General features: G+C 41.6%; 1 protein-coding gene across 8 annotated transcripts in view; it reads right to left on the bottom strand.

Moving 5' to 3' along the window:
• The window catches only part of Tet (tet methylcytosine dioxygenase-like), a 60,242-nt gene continuing 43,369 nt past the window's right edge, over positions 1 to 16,873 (bottom strand). For 6 of the 8 annotated variants that reach the window (XM_018454456.1, XM_018454460.1, XM_018454458.1 and 3 more), the window contains exons 4-12: positions 13,672 to 13,902; positions 8,822 to 9,059; positions 7,007 to 7,242; positions 4,348 to 6,829; positions 3,887 to 4,062; positions 3,394 to 3,747; positions 3,094 to 3,321; positions 2,811 to 2,965; positions 1 to 2,669 (exon numbers count right to left, since the gene is read on the bottom strand). In XM_018454456.1, the coding sequence (XP_018309958.1) occupies positions 65 to 2,669; positions 2,811 to 2,965; positions 3,094 to 3,321; positions 3,394 to 3,747; positions 3,887 to 4,062; positions 4,348 to 6,829; positions 7,007 to 7,242; positions 8,822 to 9,059; positions 13,672 to 13,902 (6,705 nt within the window). In that variant the 3' untranslated portion in view covers positions 1 to 64. The remainder of the gene's footprint in view (positions 2,670 to 2,810; positions 2,966 to 3,093; positions 3,322 to 3,393; positions 3,748 to 3,886; positions 4,063 to 4,347; positions 6,830 to 7,006; positions 7,243 to 8,821; positions 9,060 to 13,671; positions 13,903 to 16,873) is intronic. The other 2 variants (XM_018454462.1, XM_018454461.1) reach the window with 2 other exon arrangements.

A 16,873-nucleotide genomic window follows, 5' to 3' on the forward strand; every position in this document is an offset into this window, starting at 1 on the left:
TGGTGATGGCATTCAATACAAGCTTCGGTCATCGATGATCGAAGCTGTATCGTCCAATCTTGACTCATCCAATCGCACCACCTTCTTGGTATGGTCCAGTTATCATACATGGATGCATTGGGAAGAGCGTTGTCCAGGTCATCGTGGTGTAAGTAGGTGATCTCATCATGAACTGTGAACTGGGGACATTTGGAATGTGCGAAAGTGGTGGAAGTGGCATCGTTTTTTCATTAGTCGTACTGCCAGGGCTTGTCGCGGTAGTTGGAGTCGATGGATTGGTTGTCGACACGGACGCGTTGCTAGTTGATGTTGTAATACCCAATTTTCGTAGTCGCATCTTTTCCTCCCATTCGTCCCAACCGTGCTTGGGTCTGTTTAAATTGCGATGTTGATAGAACACCAAACTAATTCTAGTCGGATTGAGTCGATTGGGTTTTCTCAATGCAGTGGTGGCATGCATCTCATGCTTCGCACATTCGAAGAGTACGCTACCATGGCTCAAGGCAATCGCAACACCACCCATTTGAGGATCCTTGAAACATTCCTCATTCTCAGAATAGTCCGTTATTTCGCCGAGTGGTTCTGCCTTCGGAGGAGGCTCTGGCAGGACCGGGAAATAAGGTGCTGGTCCGTAAATATCCCATCGCGGTGTATCCCACCTCGTCCAGCCGGAATTCAAACCTTGATACGTAGGGTTCAGGCCCTGATACGGATATTGAGACGAATGGAAGCAACCTTCACGTTTTGGTTGCTGATAGAATTGTTCCGGAGTTTGATATGATTGATTATGGTTATAGTTGTAACCTTCCCATGAGTTCGTATAAGGTTTCTCGAACACTGGATAGGGTGGATATCCGTATTGAGGAAACGCATGGTGATTTAAACCAGACATAGCGTGGAGATCTTGTTTCACTTCATCAGTCCATGCGAGTGAATTTGAATTGGATACTTCTTGCTTGTTATCATAAAATCCTTCTCGCAATTTATCCTCCGTGCAATTGTCCTTCAAGTGATTGGATATACATCCGTTTTGGGCCGTGTTGCTAGATGAAGCGTCCGGAAATATAGGTTTGGAATCTGGAGGTTTTAAAAATGTTCGGGCCAAAGGATTTGGATATGCATTAGGTTCCGCGGATAAATTCTGATTGGATATCGTTCGCGAGGGTGGTCTCCCTCTTGGTACTCGGAATGGTGATGGTTCAGATGACGTTTCCCAGGCAGTTTTAGTTTGATCCGATCTTGTTAGTTTACCGACCCAGATTTTCTTGTCGCCCATCTGCTGATCAAATTGATGTGGATTTTTAACTTGATTAGAACACCATGAATTCGCCATATTCCAATTCTGTGGGCAAGAAACTTGATCAGAAGATGGCGATGGAGGATGATTGCTCACAAAGGATTTCGCTTCAGATTGTCTTTGTGCATGATAAATGGATTTTCGCTGATCATTCGACAAGCATTGCGCGTCATTTCGTTGTTCTGGCAAATGCAAGGAATTATGTCCCAAAACATTCGAGTTTGGAGTTTCCATAGATTTATGATTACTATTTTCCATGTAAGAATATAAATTTGACGTGTTACCATCGTAATATTGATTATGATAGCCAGAATTTACAGATGATTGCATTTGTTTCGATGGAGATAGATGTTGCATCCTATTTGCAAATGTTTGTTCAACTTGTGGCCTCAGTAATGGCGATTTTGTAGAGTTTTCAGCATCCATGTAATTTTGTGTCATCGTATCCGGGTATTTCTGTGAATTAAAATCTCCCATATATTTAGGAGATGGTAATCTCAATTGATTAGTAACATAATCTTGATTTATATTGCGTACATGAACTGGCGACTGATTCATCTTGGATGGAATGTTTCGATGTGTCATCTCCATGCCGAATGATGGATTGAGAGAGCCAAATTTTGAGGGAGAACAGTCATTTTGCCCGTTGACAGAAGCGGCGTAAATTCCAGAAGCCATTTGATGATTGTAATTATTTTCCATATTTGAATGTTCCAATCCTTTCAATGAAGCCATTTTCGGATCCTGAGACGTTGTGGTACAGCCCCTGGGTGATGCATTATAAGACACCTCTCCTGATATGTGCGAACGAGGTGAAACCGGATGAATTCTAGGTGAACTTCCATAACATCCTCTGGCTGAATCCACTGTAGAGTTAGGTAGATTCCTCGAGCCTGGTCTGTGCTCTTCTTGAGAAACGGTACTCCTGGGCCTAGTATCATCTAAACTGGTACTGTCTGGATCCACTTTGATGTCCCTCTCTAAACCACCAAATGAAGAATATTCTCCCCATGAATTCAACCAATTACGCTGTTCGAGCCAGCCGTTTCGATTCCACTGTTGCTCACCTTGATATGCTCCCCATCCTTGATACATGGACACCGGACTATCTAAGACCGTGGATGATACCTGAGAGCTCTGCAACTGCGCGTCAATTCCCTCGAACATGGGCGTCATCTCCAGTGTTAACTGCGATTGTAGCTTAGAAAAATCTACGTGTCCCGAACGTCCGGAATCAGCTATTTTTTCCGTCATAATTTTGACTGAATCCTTTTTGCTGCTTTGAATATCCGATTCTTCTTCTTTCCTTTTTTTACCATGACGTCTACACGGTTGAAGAGGTACCGATCTAACTCGAACCTCGCATGGATATCTAAACAAAGAGTAAAAGATATGGTTTTATGTATACGTGTAGCACTCCCCTTTCTTCTCGTATCTACAATCATAACGATCAATAATTAAGTGAAACAATTTTTTTATATAGATTAATTTTAAATACTTAAAAGATACTAACTTAGATAAAAACTCAAGTGCACCGGAGCGAACCTTCTTCTCTTGACCTTCCTTTGAACCAAATTCGTCTGTATCATCCATTATGTAAAGAGGTAGCACGTGTAACTGTTCGTCTTCGGGTTTCGATAATGTTCGATGTTTTGTCAGAGTAACTACCTGATAAACGTAATAAAAAATGTTATAATATTATATTTATAAAAAACAAATTTTATTTTTTTTTTTAGATATTATAAAGAAAAAAAATTATTACATTGCGAATCGAATTAAATATAGAATTCACTCACCACGGTACATCCGTTATTCATGTTGTGTAGATCCCGATGAGAGTGTGCACAGAAATCAATGCAAGCCGTAACACCGGAAAAAGGTCGACCTGGTTTAAATCCTAAACGGCATTCGCTCGCTTCCCGCTCGAATTGAGTTTGATTATTGAAAGCCTCTGGTGCAAGACTAAGATATAAAGGTGACAAAAGCGTCGCTAGAACGTGCATTCTCTCTTCGACTTCCTGTTCCTGCAAAACAATTCTTTTGTTACAATATGCAACTAGTTTTTTAGTCATTTTAATAGTCTTCAATATATTTACCTCCGATCGTACAGACAATCGAAACTTGCGGACGGTTTTACTTCTGGCATATTTGCAGCCGTTATAGTACATTGACCAGGAACAGCCAAAGGAAAAGCTAGCGCCGCATGTGTCAGGATCGAGTCCTTGGCATGCACAAGTTCGCGGTTCGTTGGTACCACATCGTCTGGTGGTTGGAAGCCCGAATCGATTGAGTTTGTGACTTAAAAGAGTATAGATACGATCTGCTTCGTGAGTCGGTACTCCTTCCCAAGCAACCATAGCTACAACGATCCAGGCGGTTGGACACTTGTGACCTTGACGATGTTTCACCACGGTTAAGATTTTCTCATCAATGCCGGATCGTCGGATGATCTAACAAATTATCGATGTTACAATTTCGCGTAAGGAGAAAAACAGACATTGTTGCTACAATATATTTCTTTACTAACATCATCTTTATAATCATTGCTAACTATAATAATTACACGATTGTTTTGAGAAAACGACTTACCCACTTGGCCATTGGACACCCTTGCGTGGTTTTGCCCTCTTTGCCAGTATAGACGACCTTTTCAAATCTTATCGCGTCGCCCTTAAGGCCAGTTCTTCGTTCGAGATCATTCCGAAGATCAGGCAGACTTGCAGCCGCTCCAAGGTGAGTGTAGTACGAACCGGGCTCTGGCGGACCTTGTGGTTGAACCACATTTTATTTACGAACGGCTGACACGTAAACGAAAGGAAGTAACAGAAGCGGAAACATTTATGCCGCGCACGTAGCAGATACGACCTTGCGAATAGGGGTTACGTTAGGTACACACATTCTCCTCCGGATTTCAGGATGCATAACCGGTTGGTGTTATTGGTAATAAAAGGTATATTAGTATGTTTATAACTTTCAATTCCGTGTGTTCTTTCGTGGCTAGTGTGCTTTCTCAATGTTAGTGTAGTACGGAATACTTAATTGTAACTCACATTTATCGGCAGGGAAGCAGTTGCAGTCCGGTACTTCGGTCCTGACATTGTTCTTCAATTTGTCCAAGTGATCTTGCAACTTTGTCGTCACAGTCGTCGTAGTTGGAGTACGCGGACTGTGCGGTCCTTCGTTCTTTAACTCAGCTTTTTCCGTGGAATCGTCTAGTATCTCATCCTTGGTTTGGAGACCCTGACAACAGCCGTCTCTTAGATGTTCAGGAGTCGGCTGTTCGGTCCCGCCTCTTCGACAGCACCAAGAACCGGTACATGGCGATACCTTTGCGGGTCCACCATCGCCGCGAAACTTATAATCTCGAGTAATCTCTTGATTTTCTTCGTTCTCGACTATGTTGGACGCATCATGGGATACGTGGACATAATTATGTTCTTCGATGACCTCTTGTTTAATTAACCGGTCAGAATCGCATTTATCTTGAAAAGACATATGATCGGCAGCGTTTGTCTTCAAAAAATTCAGATTATCGGTTTTTATTCCGTCATTTTCGGATATCTTCTGGGACTTCTCGAAAGACGTGTTCTCAATTTGATCCATGCACAATCTTTGTTGAAAAGACTTGTCGTCGATCTCTTGATCTTTATCATTTCTTCCTTCTGCCTCCCAAGAATGTTGATCCTCGTCTTTGTCATATGATTGACTCTTATTTTCTGCAGTGAGCTTCATAAAATTTTCGAAAACTGTCATTCCATTTTCTGGCAATGCGGTATTATCATCTTTATTATCGATATCGTTATTATTGTGATTATGTTCTCCTTCCGTCCATTCCCATAAGCCACCACCGTCGGGCAAATTCTCTACCCGAGGGTGGTGGCTATGCAATAAAAAATTACCGGTCAAATTTTCATTAGATTGCGTCATCGAAATAATATTTGATTGATTGATAAAATGATCCGTGCGTTTTTCTTGCATCTTCTCGTTGCTTTCATGTGCATCGCGTATTTGATCGTCCGTTGGATATTCCGAAGTGGATCCATTGTTGGTATTAGTATGTTGTGATTGCATCTGATGGTGTTGATGCGTTTGCTGTTGTTGTTGTATTTGTTGCTGCTGCTGTTGTTGCTGCTGCTGCTTGTTCAAAATCATCGATTTCAATCGGCTGTTAAGATTCACTCGGTTAGATTGAACATAGACATGGCTTTCCGGATTATCTTGATTTTCCGGAAATCCGTTCGGTTTACTAGTATCTACTGTTTGTTGTTGCCATGCAATTCTCTCTCCTGAGTTTTGCATGTCTTGCTTTGTCGCCTGTTGTCCCCAAATCGGTTGAGTTTCCGATACAGAATTTACAGGCGACCAAGACATTTGACTATCCAGTTTATTTTCCTGTGGCAGCTGATTTTGCCACTGATGACTCGGGGTCCGTCTAGGACTGGGCTGCGAATCTTGCCATTGTTGCTGCGGCTGTTGACTATTATCACTTTTTATACTATTTGGTGACCAATTCGGTTGACTAGTCGGCGTGTCGGGCCACGATATTTGATTGGACGGTGTGAGTCTGGGATTCTGCTCCACCTTGGTCTGCTGCGGCCACTGCTGTTGTTGCATCTGCTGTCCGGAAGGCGTCAATCTCGGATTCTGAGATCCTTGCATTTCCGGACTATTTTGCTGCCAGCTACGTTGGGCGGATGGCGTCATTCTCGCGTTTTGTTGAGCATTACTGTGCTGGTGGTCTGACAGTTTCGGAGAATGCTGCAGCCAGGTCTGATGTTGAGACGGTTGCTGACTGGATGGAGTCAACCGTGAGTTTTGTGGATCCCTTAGCTTCGGACTCTGTTGCGACCAGTTTCCCTGAGTTTGTTGTTGCTGGTTGTCGGCGTTTTCGGACCACGATTGAGGCGTTTGAGGTTCCTTCACGCTTCCGGTCTCCCAGCTCATGTGACTCGCTGGTCTTGGCAATTCCTGTGGTTGCATTTGAGTAGTTTGTTGCTGTTCCACCTGAGACTTCATGTTGCTTTGCATATTTTGTTGCTGTTGCTGTGATGGAGGCTTCTGTGACTGTTGCATCGCTCCTTCCTGCCAATTCAGGTTGCTGTTGACACTACTGCTCATTTTTCCGCTTGTGTCTGACCATACATGTTGTTGATTATTGTCGACCACCGATTGTTGTTGCATTTGTGTTTGTTGGTGATGTTGCTGTTGTTGCTGCGAAACCATTTGCCATTGACTCTGCGTTGATTGTTGACCCATTTCCACGTAGCCTGGATACCCGTTAGAGTTGTGTAAACTCTGTGGGTCCGGTTGAAGTGGATACCCAGGCATCTCGTTTCCCGACACGTTGGTGGAGGCGATCGTTGCGAATCCCTTTACTTGCGTATCCGCGGCAGTTTGTTGTTGCTGCTGCTGTTGCTGCTGCTGCGATGACTGTTGCGGACCTCCTTGTGGCTGTTGTTGTTGACTGTCCATATGTACTGAGCTGCTGCGACTCGTCGGAGTCGTCGACGGAGGCGGCGCCATTGTCACGTCCTGCAAGAAGCCCCGTTTTGCGATGTGTAGCGTTCGATGCAAATGCTTCATATGATTCTTTAGAATGGCTATCGAAATAGGGACAAATACGAGAAAATTGTGAGAAATGGATCCGCGAGTATAAAGAAACATATGTGTAAATTGAAGCTATATATTTATGTAATCAGAGACACTTACTTGTTGTTGATAACCATTTACATAGTCCTGTCGCTCGTAAGCGACTGATTGATTAGTGGTAGCCGAGGGATCTACAAATTGTCCATTCAACTGCCTCTGAGGCGTCGAAACCACCGTCTGTCCTACGACAGGGGTCAACGGTGAAGGTTGCCCCGTGATGGTGTACTGTCCTGTCGTTCCAGCTCGTTGAAATGCAGACTGGTCCGCCGTTATAAATGTTTGTTGCTGATACGGGACTATAATATTGAAATTAATACATTGATATAGACATTTACCGAATCTTACCTGACACGCGATCTTACCTGACACGACACAAAGATAGTCATGTCTCTCACCAAAAACGCTCAGTATATACGTTTAAGAAAACGGAAATTATTTCGAACTTTAACTTACTTCTTTTCTAGAGTGATACAATGTGTCTGGTATATCGGCACAACCAATTTTCGTGCTTGCACCGTATTTTCGCGTGAACGTCTAATAGTTATTCTCACAATACAAGAATCACGAGGATCACAAATTGTTTATTAAGCATTTGTTACAGTTTCGCATATAATAGTATATTATATATAAATGTATGCCACAACAGTGTAATAATACGTCTAAAGTATTTATATATTTGAAATAATACAGATTTTGATATCAAGGTTTGGGCATGTATCCCGATCGGCGGCAACGCCTTGGGGTCGCAACCCTGAGCCGCGTGGCAACGCTTGAGACAGACACCCTGAGCTCTTCTGGAGCAGCGCCTAAGGAATGTCACCCTGAGCCACGGAGGATAACAACGCCTGAGGCCGTCGCCTCGAGTCACGTTTACTTTCGCAGACACACTTTATATTCGTAATCGAGTTGAAGTGAATAGGATCGCGTCGAATCGAAATGAACAGGATCGCGTACTTCGAAGGACTGACTATGATGGAATTAGAAAGGTGATCCATTGCGCATAATGGCGGAGGATCCCCAATCAGAAATTGTACTTTTTTGCAGCGTGAACGAATCATGTGAATTTCTGCAAATAAGCTCAAAACTTGATTGGCTGACAGATCCCCCTACTACTTTTAATCCACTACGCATCCTTCGGAATGGGTCACCTTTCTAATTCCACCATGGGACTGACCATCGGAAACGGACTCGTACACGATTTTCCGAAAGCCTAATCTCCTCCGTTAGTTACGGAGCTTAACTCGATCGGTGATCTAGAGGATAAAGAGATCGCCGGTTCTTTTTCCGATGAAAGGATAAGCGGAAACTTTGATGACACGGCAGAACTAAGATCAAAACGTTGAATTTCCTCTTTCTTTCTACCGCTAACTTGTTTCGTATAGGGATGTATGTATGTGTGCTTATTTAAAAGCCGTCCTCTTTTTTTGTATATGTTGCACACGACTTTTCGGATTCGAACGCATAACACAATGATTACGGGAAAACTACCTGAGTCGAAAGTTTTGCTCCTACTTTGAACCTTAGTTTTAGGACGTATGTAGACTCTAAAGATGTATAATTGGGACATAGGGTCTAAAGATTTATAATAGATTTTAATCTAATAAATTGAACTCCTACGTTGAGCCTGTAAATGGCAGTTATCGGAAAACTTCCTATTTTTAGGTTTAAAAGAAGTTTTCTAAATAGAAGCTGTAGATTAAGTAATATTAAAAGAGATCCTATTTGATTGTTTGAGTATCAAAACAGGTTTCTGAGATTTAATTGACGTTGAAAGTAGGAAAAAAATTCGACTCGAGTATATAATAAATATCACTGTTATTTCGCAAGCATTGCCTGCTTAGTATTGCTATATTATTTCGTTTGAGTTTCACTCACCTGTTTGAGGATGGTAAGGTGTTGCGCCTGCATACTGAGGATGATACCTCAACTCCTCGAGTTGATTTGGTGCGGGAATCTGCTGAATGAATTGCTGAGGTGGCCACGGTGCTGGTGATGTTTCAACCGCTACGGTGCCAACTGGTCCGACTCCCTGATGCCAAACCGTATTTCCAAATCCGGCTGTGGGACGGAAACCGGCGCCGGAATCACCATAAAACGGCATCACTCCGGGTGACTGCGCGTAAAGAGAATGAACGAATCGTCGTTTAACGTCGTTTTCTTCAGATCGTGAAATACGATACGTTAACGTATCGAGAATTGAGAATTAAAATCTGAATGGAGTCTATATTAGAGGTGGCATTTCTACCTTGCGCTTTGTTTCAGGCATCTATAGATATAATTCTGACATATATACTTTTGTAAAACCATTTTATCGTGTAATAAATAACAACGATAACGGCAATAGCCGGAGATAAAATGACGCCACGTGCTTAAAAATGGAGCTGTGCGAGTTCACTTTCGTTCATTTTCATTCGTCCGACTATTCTCTCGGCTTTGCCTCCCTGTCCCGCGTTCTCTCAACGAGATAGAACGAGAGAACGAGAGAACGAGAGAACGAGAGAGAGAGAGAGAGAGAAGAGAGAGAGAGAGAGCTCGGCGAGCTGGGATGGAACGACGGAGACGGCGTCGAAGGGAAAAAAAAGGACGTATCGAGGCACAGCGAGGCAGAGAGGAACCGTCCGCAACGATGCGAATCGAAGGAGAAGAAAGAGCCGGCAACCTCGCAGCCAGACTGTAAAACTTTGTGCAAAACGAGAGTCAGGACGATTGGTTCGTTCGTCCGTTTACCGCGGTCGATCTTTTGTCATCCGCTCTCACAGCGGTTGCCCCATAAATTACTAACGAGTGACGCATCTCAGTCTTTAGAAAGGAAACCGAGATGAACATTCAAACTTCAAACAGCAGGCAAATTCGTTTTTAGATCTTTAAGTAGTCGGGAGGATCATATCCGCCTCGTCATTCTAAGTTGATGCTTAGCTATCGAGTTTCCGTGCGAGCAACCCCCGGCCGTTGAGCGATTACACACGTGGTTCCAAAATCCAAAAGGGCTGATAAAGCACACCGCGCTCGCAAATAGATAAAAGACTTAGGTCCCGCGTTTACGCATGTACTTATACACGTGTGACAAAAAGCAATTGTTTATGTCAAAAAGAAGCAAGCGTGAACCCCTTCTGTCTGACATTTAACGCGTTATCGCGTACGAGCTATTGAAACAACCGGCTCGTGCCGAACGTTCGATCTCCCCGAGAGTCATTTATCTCAAGGGGGGAGTCGATTTTCTTTCTTTCTTTCTTTCTCTCTCTCTCTCTCTCTCTCTCTCTGAGAACCGTAGTGGCCGTGAATCGGTGTTTGTGGTCGAGGCTGATAGCGTCAAAGAGCTGGGCGTTTCGCCAAGCGTGGCACGGGATACCTCGGTATCATCCTCCTTCTCTTCCATCTTACGCGCACATTGCACACGCACGCGCGCGCTGTCTCTCCCTCAGGGAGAAAATCCTTCCGTTCTCGTGGCATCGTGACCTAGGGCAACTTAAGACCCTGGCGTGATAAAACGGAACGTTTTGTGACAGCACCCAAACATGACCCTCGGGAGCCAAGTTGCCCTTCCGGCGGATATTCGCGGGAGAGTTTGTCGACCCCGGCAGCTCTTCACTGGCTCTTCACCCACTCCCCCGCGTTTCCTCGATCTTACCACCGCGGGGGTGAGTTCAACCGCGTTTACAGTCACCGTAATCGATGCAACGCGACGCGTGCCTGGATCTCAAAGAGGGAATTTTCAACGGGTGAGAGATGGAGAAGGGAACAGGTGCCCTCTCGCTTTCTGCGAACGTTCGCGTGCGGCTAAACCGCACGTACGTGGCGACGGGAACGCAATTCGCAATTTGCCCACCGCCAACGATCAGACGGTGGCATTTCGCGGTTTCGGTTTATTGCATAATTGGACGCTCCGACGAATACGATCCCGCCGTAACGTTGATTCCTTTATCGCCACGGCATTAGCAATTATCGTGCCGCGCGCGACACCGAACGTGTTTGCCGCAGTCGGATATAGCCGCGTTTAAACGTTTAAACGTGCGAAATGCACAATTAACGCCGAGTGTAGACATCAATGAGAACGCTCTCGCGTTTAAATGCAACGCAGAAAGGGAGCAATACGCCAACAGATTATATTTTGTGCCTGTGACGTATATCATATTTCGCCAATGTTGAAGTTTATTACGTCTGGAAGTGATATCGATATTGCAACAATAAAGCTAACGATAAAGATAATGAATTGGACATTTATATGCACGTATTTTACGCAAATGTTGAACGCTATACGAAATATATCGAAATATTATGCAAATTAAAATGACCGCGGCTGCGTGTGGCAACGTTCCGATTAATTGACAATTTCGATTCGGGTAAATTAATAGCATTTCGTGATTATATGATGTATCTTGGGATTGTAGCTGGGATTTAGTTGCGACTTTCGATTCGACTTTTTAATTGAAGATTTAATTGATGATTTGTAATTTTAACTCAATCTTTTCTTCTGCTCCTTGCGTTTTAATGGCGACGAGTCGCTAGATGTGTGTAACTAATAGTAAAGCTCATCTAAAATATTTATGTGAATCATTTTTTTAAAATATCGCATTAAATATTTCACAAAAATATTTAATGCAGAAATATTATACGAATATTGTAAGAAAAAGAATATTTTAAAAAGCTCGAATTTTCTGGACATATTTATATATTTTATAAAGGTTTCATGAAAAATTGCTGAAATGTTCCAAGTACTTGCAATGAAATATTTTGCAAATATTTCTGAAATATATCATGTTGATACTGCTATGCCTTATTGTTTAAGTTTTTTGTGTATCATAGCCTTCCTAGTTGACACTAACTTAAAATAACATAATATTAACGTTATAATTTCGCGCTCAACAATATAACCGTTATGTAACACTACGTGTTATATTATATTTATATTGTCGAGTGTGTAATTATAATATTGACATTAATGCAATATTGGGGGAATAATTTGAGATTTTTGTTTGAAGAGCGCTTAGTAAGTTTAATGTTCGCTGTGTGGAAAAAGATTCGCATCGATGAAGAAAACGCTAAAAAAACGCGCTTCAATTGCAAGGTTACGAATTTTTATCGTCGACGCAATACGCGATATGCAGTATCCCTCTTAAGCTTATGCCACTGTGTGCGATTCGTGGTGATTCGCGCCCTTTGATTTCGACAAAACCACTTCGCTGGCGCATTGGCACGAATGGTAAACGATGAATGCAAATTCGATAAATATATGTCCATTTGCACTATTTGTAAATCCCATACGAATAGCAAATTGCGAATTTCGTACTGCTTCGAATTGCGAATCGCGCACAGTCTGCGACTAACTTTATTCATATATCGATATATAATTTATTTCATTAAAGAATACATATATAAAGAGTTTCACGTATCACATAGACGAACGTGGCGGTGATTCATTTATCGTCTAAATTGCATGTCCCAGCACCCACGATTATTTCGAGGATCCACAATCGGAATTTTCATTGCCACGAAAAAAAAAATTGCAAGAATTATTAATAATATTACGAAAAGTATCTTTTAACCATAATATAAGTACATAATAAATAGGAAATAAAGACTATAAACGGTCAACCTGGATTTTTAATGCTTAAATAATTCGGTGTGAATTTATATACTACTCTCTAAAATCTTTAGAGTAAAAAATTTAACTTTTAAAGAGTGACAATTGAACCATTGTTGAAAAAGAGTGGCTCAATTCTCAATTTTTAAGAGTGAGATTTTACTCTTTCGAGTTAAATTCCATTCTGAAGATTTTAGAGAATCAAATCCAATCCTACAAACTGCGCTCCGAATTTAATTTTCAATCTTGAAACGCAATTCTAGCAGAATTATTAAATTATTAATATCGGCAGCCGAAGAAAACGGGACGATATGTATTAAAAGAATCTCCATATAGGAATCGCGAGGACGGTCTAACCCAGCGTGCCTCGGCGTACCCCTGCGATGCAAGCGGCTACCCTTGCCGGCTTCTATCGTATCGTTACTTCTCTGCTCCACCTCTTGATACCGCTCGCTTTTCATCGCTTCTCTCTTTCTCTCCTTTCGTCCCCGGGATACGTCGTTCTCCTCTTCCCCTCTCTCTTTCTCTCGGTCTCCATCTCTTTCTATCTCTCTCTCCGTCTCTCTCGGTAGGTCGGTGGTTCTCCTGTTCCTGCGGGTATTGATTCGCGTTGGCGGCCGGTCACCGCCCCCGCACTCACTGTCTGCCGGTAGTCTACCCTTGCCCTCCATGTTACGCCGCTATTTCGGCAGTCGATTCCTTTGCAGTCATGGACCGTCGCGAGCAACGTCGCTTCGCGAACGTTAAAATTGCTTTTACATGTCCTAACCGACCCGATTTGATCTTTATAAGGTGATCCTTGTAAAATTCTTTTTACATAGTCCGGTATTCATAGTCCATTCTTATTTCAAGACCATCTTAAGTAATGTCTTAAGATGCTAATACTGTTCTTTGATTGATTCATGACATCTTAAGATTGGATTTAAAATAGTCTTAAATATAAGAATCGACTATGAATAGCGGCCTAAGATTTTCAAATTTACGAATTTTCTTAAATCGGTGTCTTAGGTGCACATTTGGCATACATAATATGTTTCGAGTTTTCATCGCAAGTATTTATTATAATAAAAGAGAGGACGTGACGAAGAGATCTATCATTATTCGTGTAATTTAAACAATTCTAATAGAGAGATTTAAAACTTACCATGGATACGACAGGTGGTGGCGGGTTGCCGTTTCTGAGGGCGCCTGTTTGTTGGTTCGCCGCGGGATTGAGATTGTCCTTGGTTTGCTGCATGGGATCGGGCTGGTGCAAAGATTGTTGCGTTTGTTGTTGGTGCTGTTGCTGCAAACCGCCAATACCACCCTGCGGGCTGCCGAGACCAGCTGGTGCGCTATCAGGTGTGCTAACCTGCCGTGCGATTTTCCGGTAATTCTGCAACAAACATTGTCGCATTAATTTCTACGTGTCTCGCACACAATAAGAAACTTGTACAAAACTTTACAATTTAAAAAAGGATTTTAGTGTATATTCTGAAATTAATTTACACGGCACAAATTTGAGTAATATAAAATCTTATGCAAATCTTTTTTCTATGCAAAAAAGACTTCTTGATCTAAACGTAGGTTGATCGAATTTATAATTGAATTTATGACTGGAATCAGTAGAATGGAAACGATCGAGTCACGAAGGGTCTTGAGAAAATTAGACTCAAATCGTAGGAAGAAAGGATGGTACTAAAGCCAGCTATACGGCAGTGGTGACCCTAATGCTAAAAATAACGACACCGCTTAAGTAGGCCGAGGCGGCTGAAATGGTTTCCATAATTCAACAAGCATCGTCGACTAAGCTGATCACCATTTCTTTACAAATGTCTCCCTTCACGAATTTGACTAGCCATGACGTAGTCGATTTTTCAAGGCTATTTGTCGAGCATCAAAATCGCCTTTGCATTTCGAGATACGACACGTGTTAAATATGTATTATATTATGCATCGATTTATAAATAGACGGGGCCAAGTGGGACCTACGCTGAGCTCGCAAGGAGAATTCTTTCCCTTGCGGAACATTTGTCACTCAGTGAGTTGCTTGGATCAGCATTTTCAAATTTCCATTCGTATGCGCCGCGCGCGCGCGCGCGTTATGAAAAATAAAATATTAAAATACTGTTTTTTTCCTTTATAACAAAACGTCGAACGTTCAGAAAATACTGTTCTTTTCATCTATAATAGAATGTTGAACGTTCTTTTCATAAAAAATTTCCTGCATTGTATTGTAGATCAAGAGAGATCCATTTTTTCATAAAAATAAATAAAAGAAGAAAAAGAAAAGAAGGAAACGAAAAAAGCCCTTAAAAACTGCCGCTTTTATGTCTCATGCAGGTTGGGCCGATAAACCTTCATTGAATATGTCCAAAAGGGAATGATGGTTTCTTTGAAATGTCAGTCATCGATTAGCAAAGTGTAAGACAAGACGACTGACCTTTTTCAGAGAGACGATTCGGATTAGCTGGTACTCTCTCATCGTCTACTTATTTTAGATCTTGTTACGATTCACCTTCTCATACAGATGTGGGCGAATAGCCAATTATCCAGGATCAACCGCGCGTAGAGTTTTCAAGATTCGGAGAAAGACGGGAGAGAACTCATTGTCAGTTCTTCGCTTCATTTTCAATTAATGTTACTATATTCTAAATATTATATACAAATATTTTACGATAAGTTGGAAAATACACTCTCTAAAACTTTTAGAGTGAACTATCACTCTGAAGAATAAAATCTTACTTTTAGAGATTAAAAATTGAGTCGCTTTTTTTCAAGATTGGCCCAGTTTTCACACTCTTTAGAGTGAGATTCCACTCTAAAGAATTTAGAGAACAATGTCGAGCATTGTTAACGTTTTCATATTGAGGACTCATCGACAGTGATATTTTCATTACCAATGATAATCGGGTCGAGATTAGCGCAAATGTTGACAGATTTGGATTGCCAATTACAACGAAGCTCGTATTCCAGAGCCGAGAGCTCTGGAAATAATCGGGCATGAAGCCCTGTCAAACCACGTGGTTGGCGCGTGGGCATTGACCGACCGCCACCAACCGATTTCAACGTCAGCGTCGGCCATTCCACTCGTGGTGATTCACATTTTGTTGACTTAAGCCAAATGAAAGTATAAGTACATACGATACTCGCGTTTCATTGCGCTCCTTATTTTCCTTTATACGTTCTGTGCAACGCGACACGACTTTCGACACCAATTTATTTTAAAAGATATCCACAAATATTAATATACATATATCATAAAATGATATATGAAGGATCAGTGTTAGAAAAGAGTAAAGAAGAAATAGTTCCTTTTATCAAGAATTCCAAATTTAGAGTGTAAAATTCTGTGTGGATATGATCCCTCATTTATTAAACCCTAATGAAATTTTTGCAATTTAATACGCCTCTAACAAGTCAGTGAATATTTTATTCTTTCCCGAGCGTCTCATACGAGTAGCTTCGCTCAATCGATCGCATTACTCGCAGGTCAGCGCGTATATTTTTCTCCGTTATAGATCACCTTGATCGCCGTCTGGTTTGTGCGCGCGAGTGCGAGCGCGCGCAGTGATGGAACAGCAAAAAGTTAATAAACGAGCGGAATTCGTGACGTTTCGTCGGACCGCCGATAGTGGCGGAGGACACGTCGTTTGACCTAAATTCCGCGAACACGATAGACGAATGCCGACTTGCGTAACCGGCAGAGTACAGTTTGCGAAGTCGAGTTTCGCGCTCAGCGTTGATCCTTGAAGCGCAAGGGCCGCGCTTTGTAAATACAAGTCGAGCATTGTCTTATATAATCCGAAGTGTTAGAATTGAAACACGACTTTACAGCGACTCGTTATGATAATTTATGCAGAAATTAAATTGTGTATTAAAGAATACAATAAAATGAAAACCCGGTTCTTGCAAAGTAATAATAAAGATTATGAAGGTTAAATAATGAATATGTAAGACTGTTATAAATGTAATGTATATTTAAAAAAAAGAATAATATAGTTTCGAAAATACTAACAATAAGTCTTCTTATTAGTCAAAAGTAAATATTATAACATCGCGTAAGAATTCGTAAATAAGAATAAAAATCAATATATGGATAAAAACGATTGAGGATAAATAGAATATTGTGTTCTATTTGTTCCAAATTGTTTTTATTTATACTTGTATTTATGAATTTTTAAGCAATGTTACTTTTGCTCTTGACTGATTACGTTAGTATAAAAAAATAATACATCATTGTTCTATTTTAAGAGCGAATACATTAAATTTATAACCTAGAAGCTCGTTCTTTGGCTCTCATATTTCTTTCTCTATTGTATTAAATCAACTTCGACAACAATCGATAACGTAATCTAAACCTGCAG

Source organism: Mycetomoellerius zeteki, unplaced genomic scaffold, assembly GCF_001594055.1.
Source record: "Mycetomoellerius zeteki isolate Tzet28-1 unplaced genomic scaffold, Tzet1.0 scaffold433, whole genome shotgun sequence".
NCBI classification, from domain to species: domain Eukaryota; kingdom Metazoa; phylum Arthropoda; class Insecta; order Hymenoptera; family Formicidae; genus Mycetomoellerius; species Mycetomoellerius zeteki.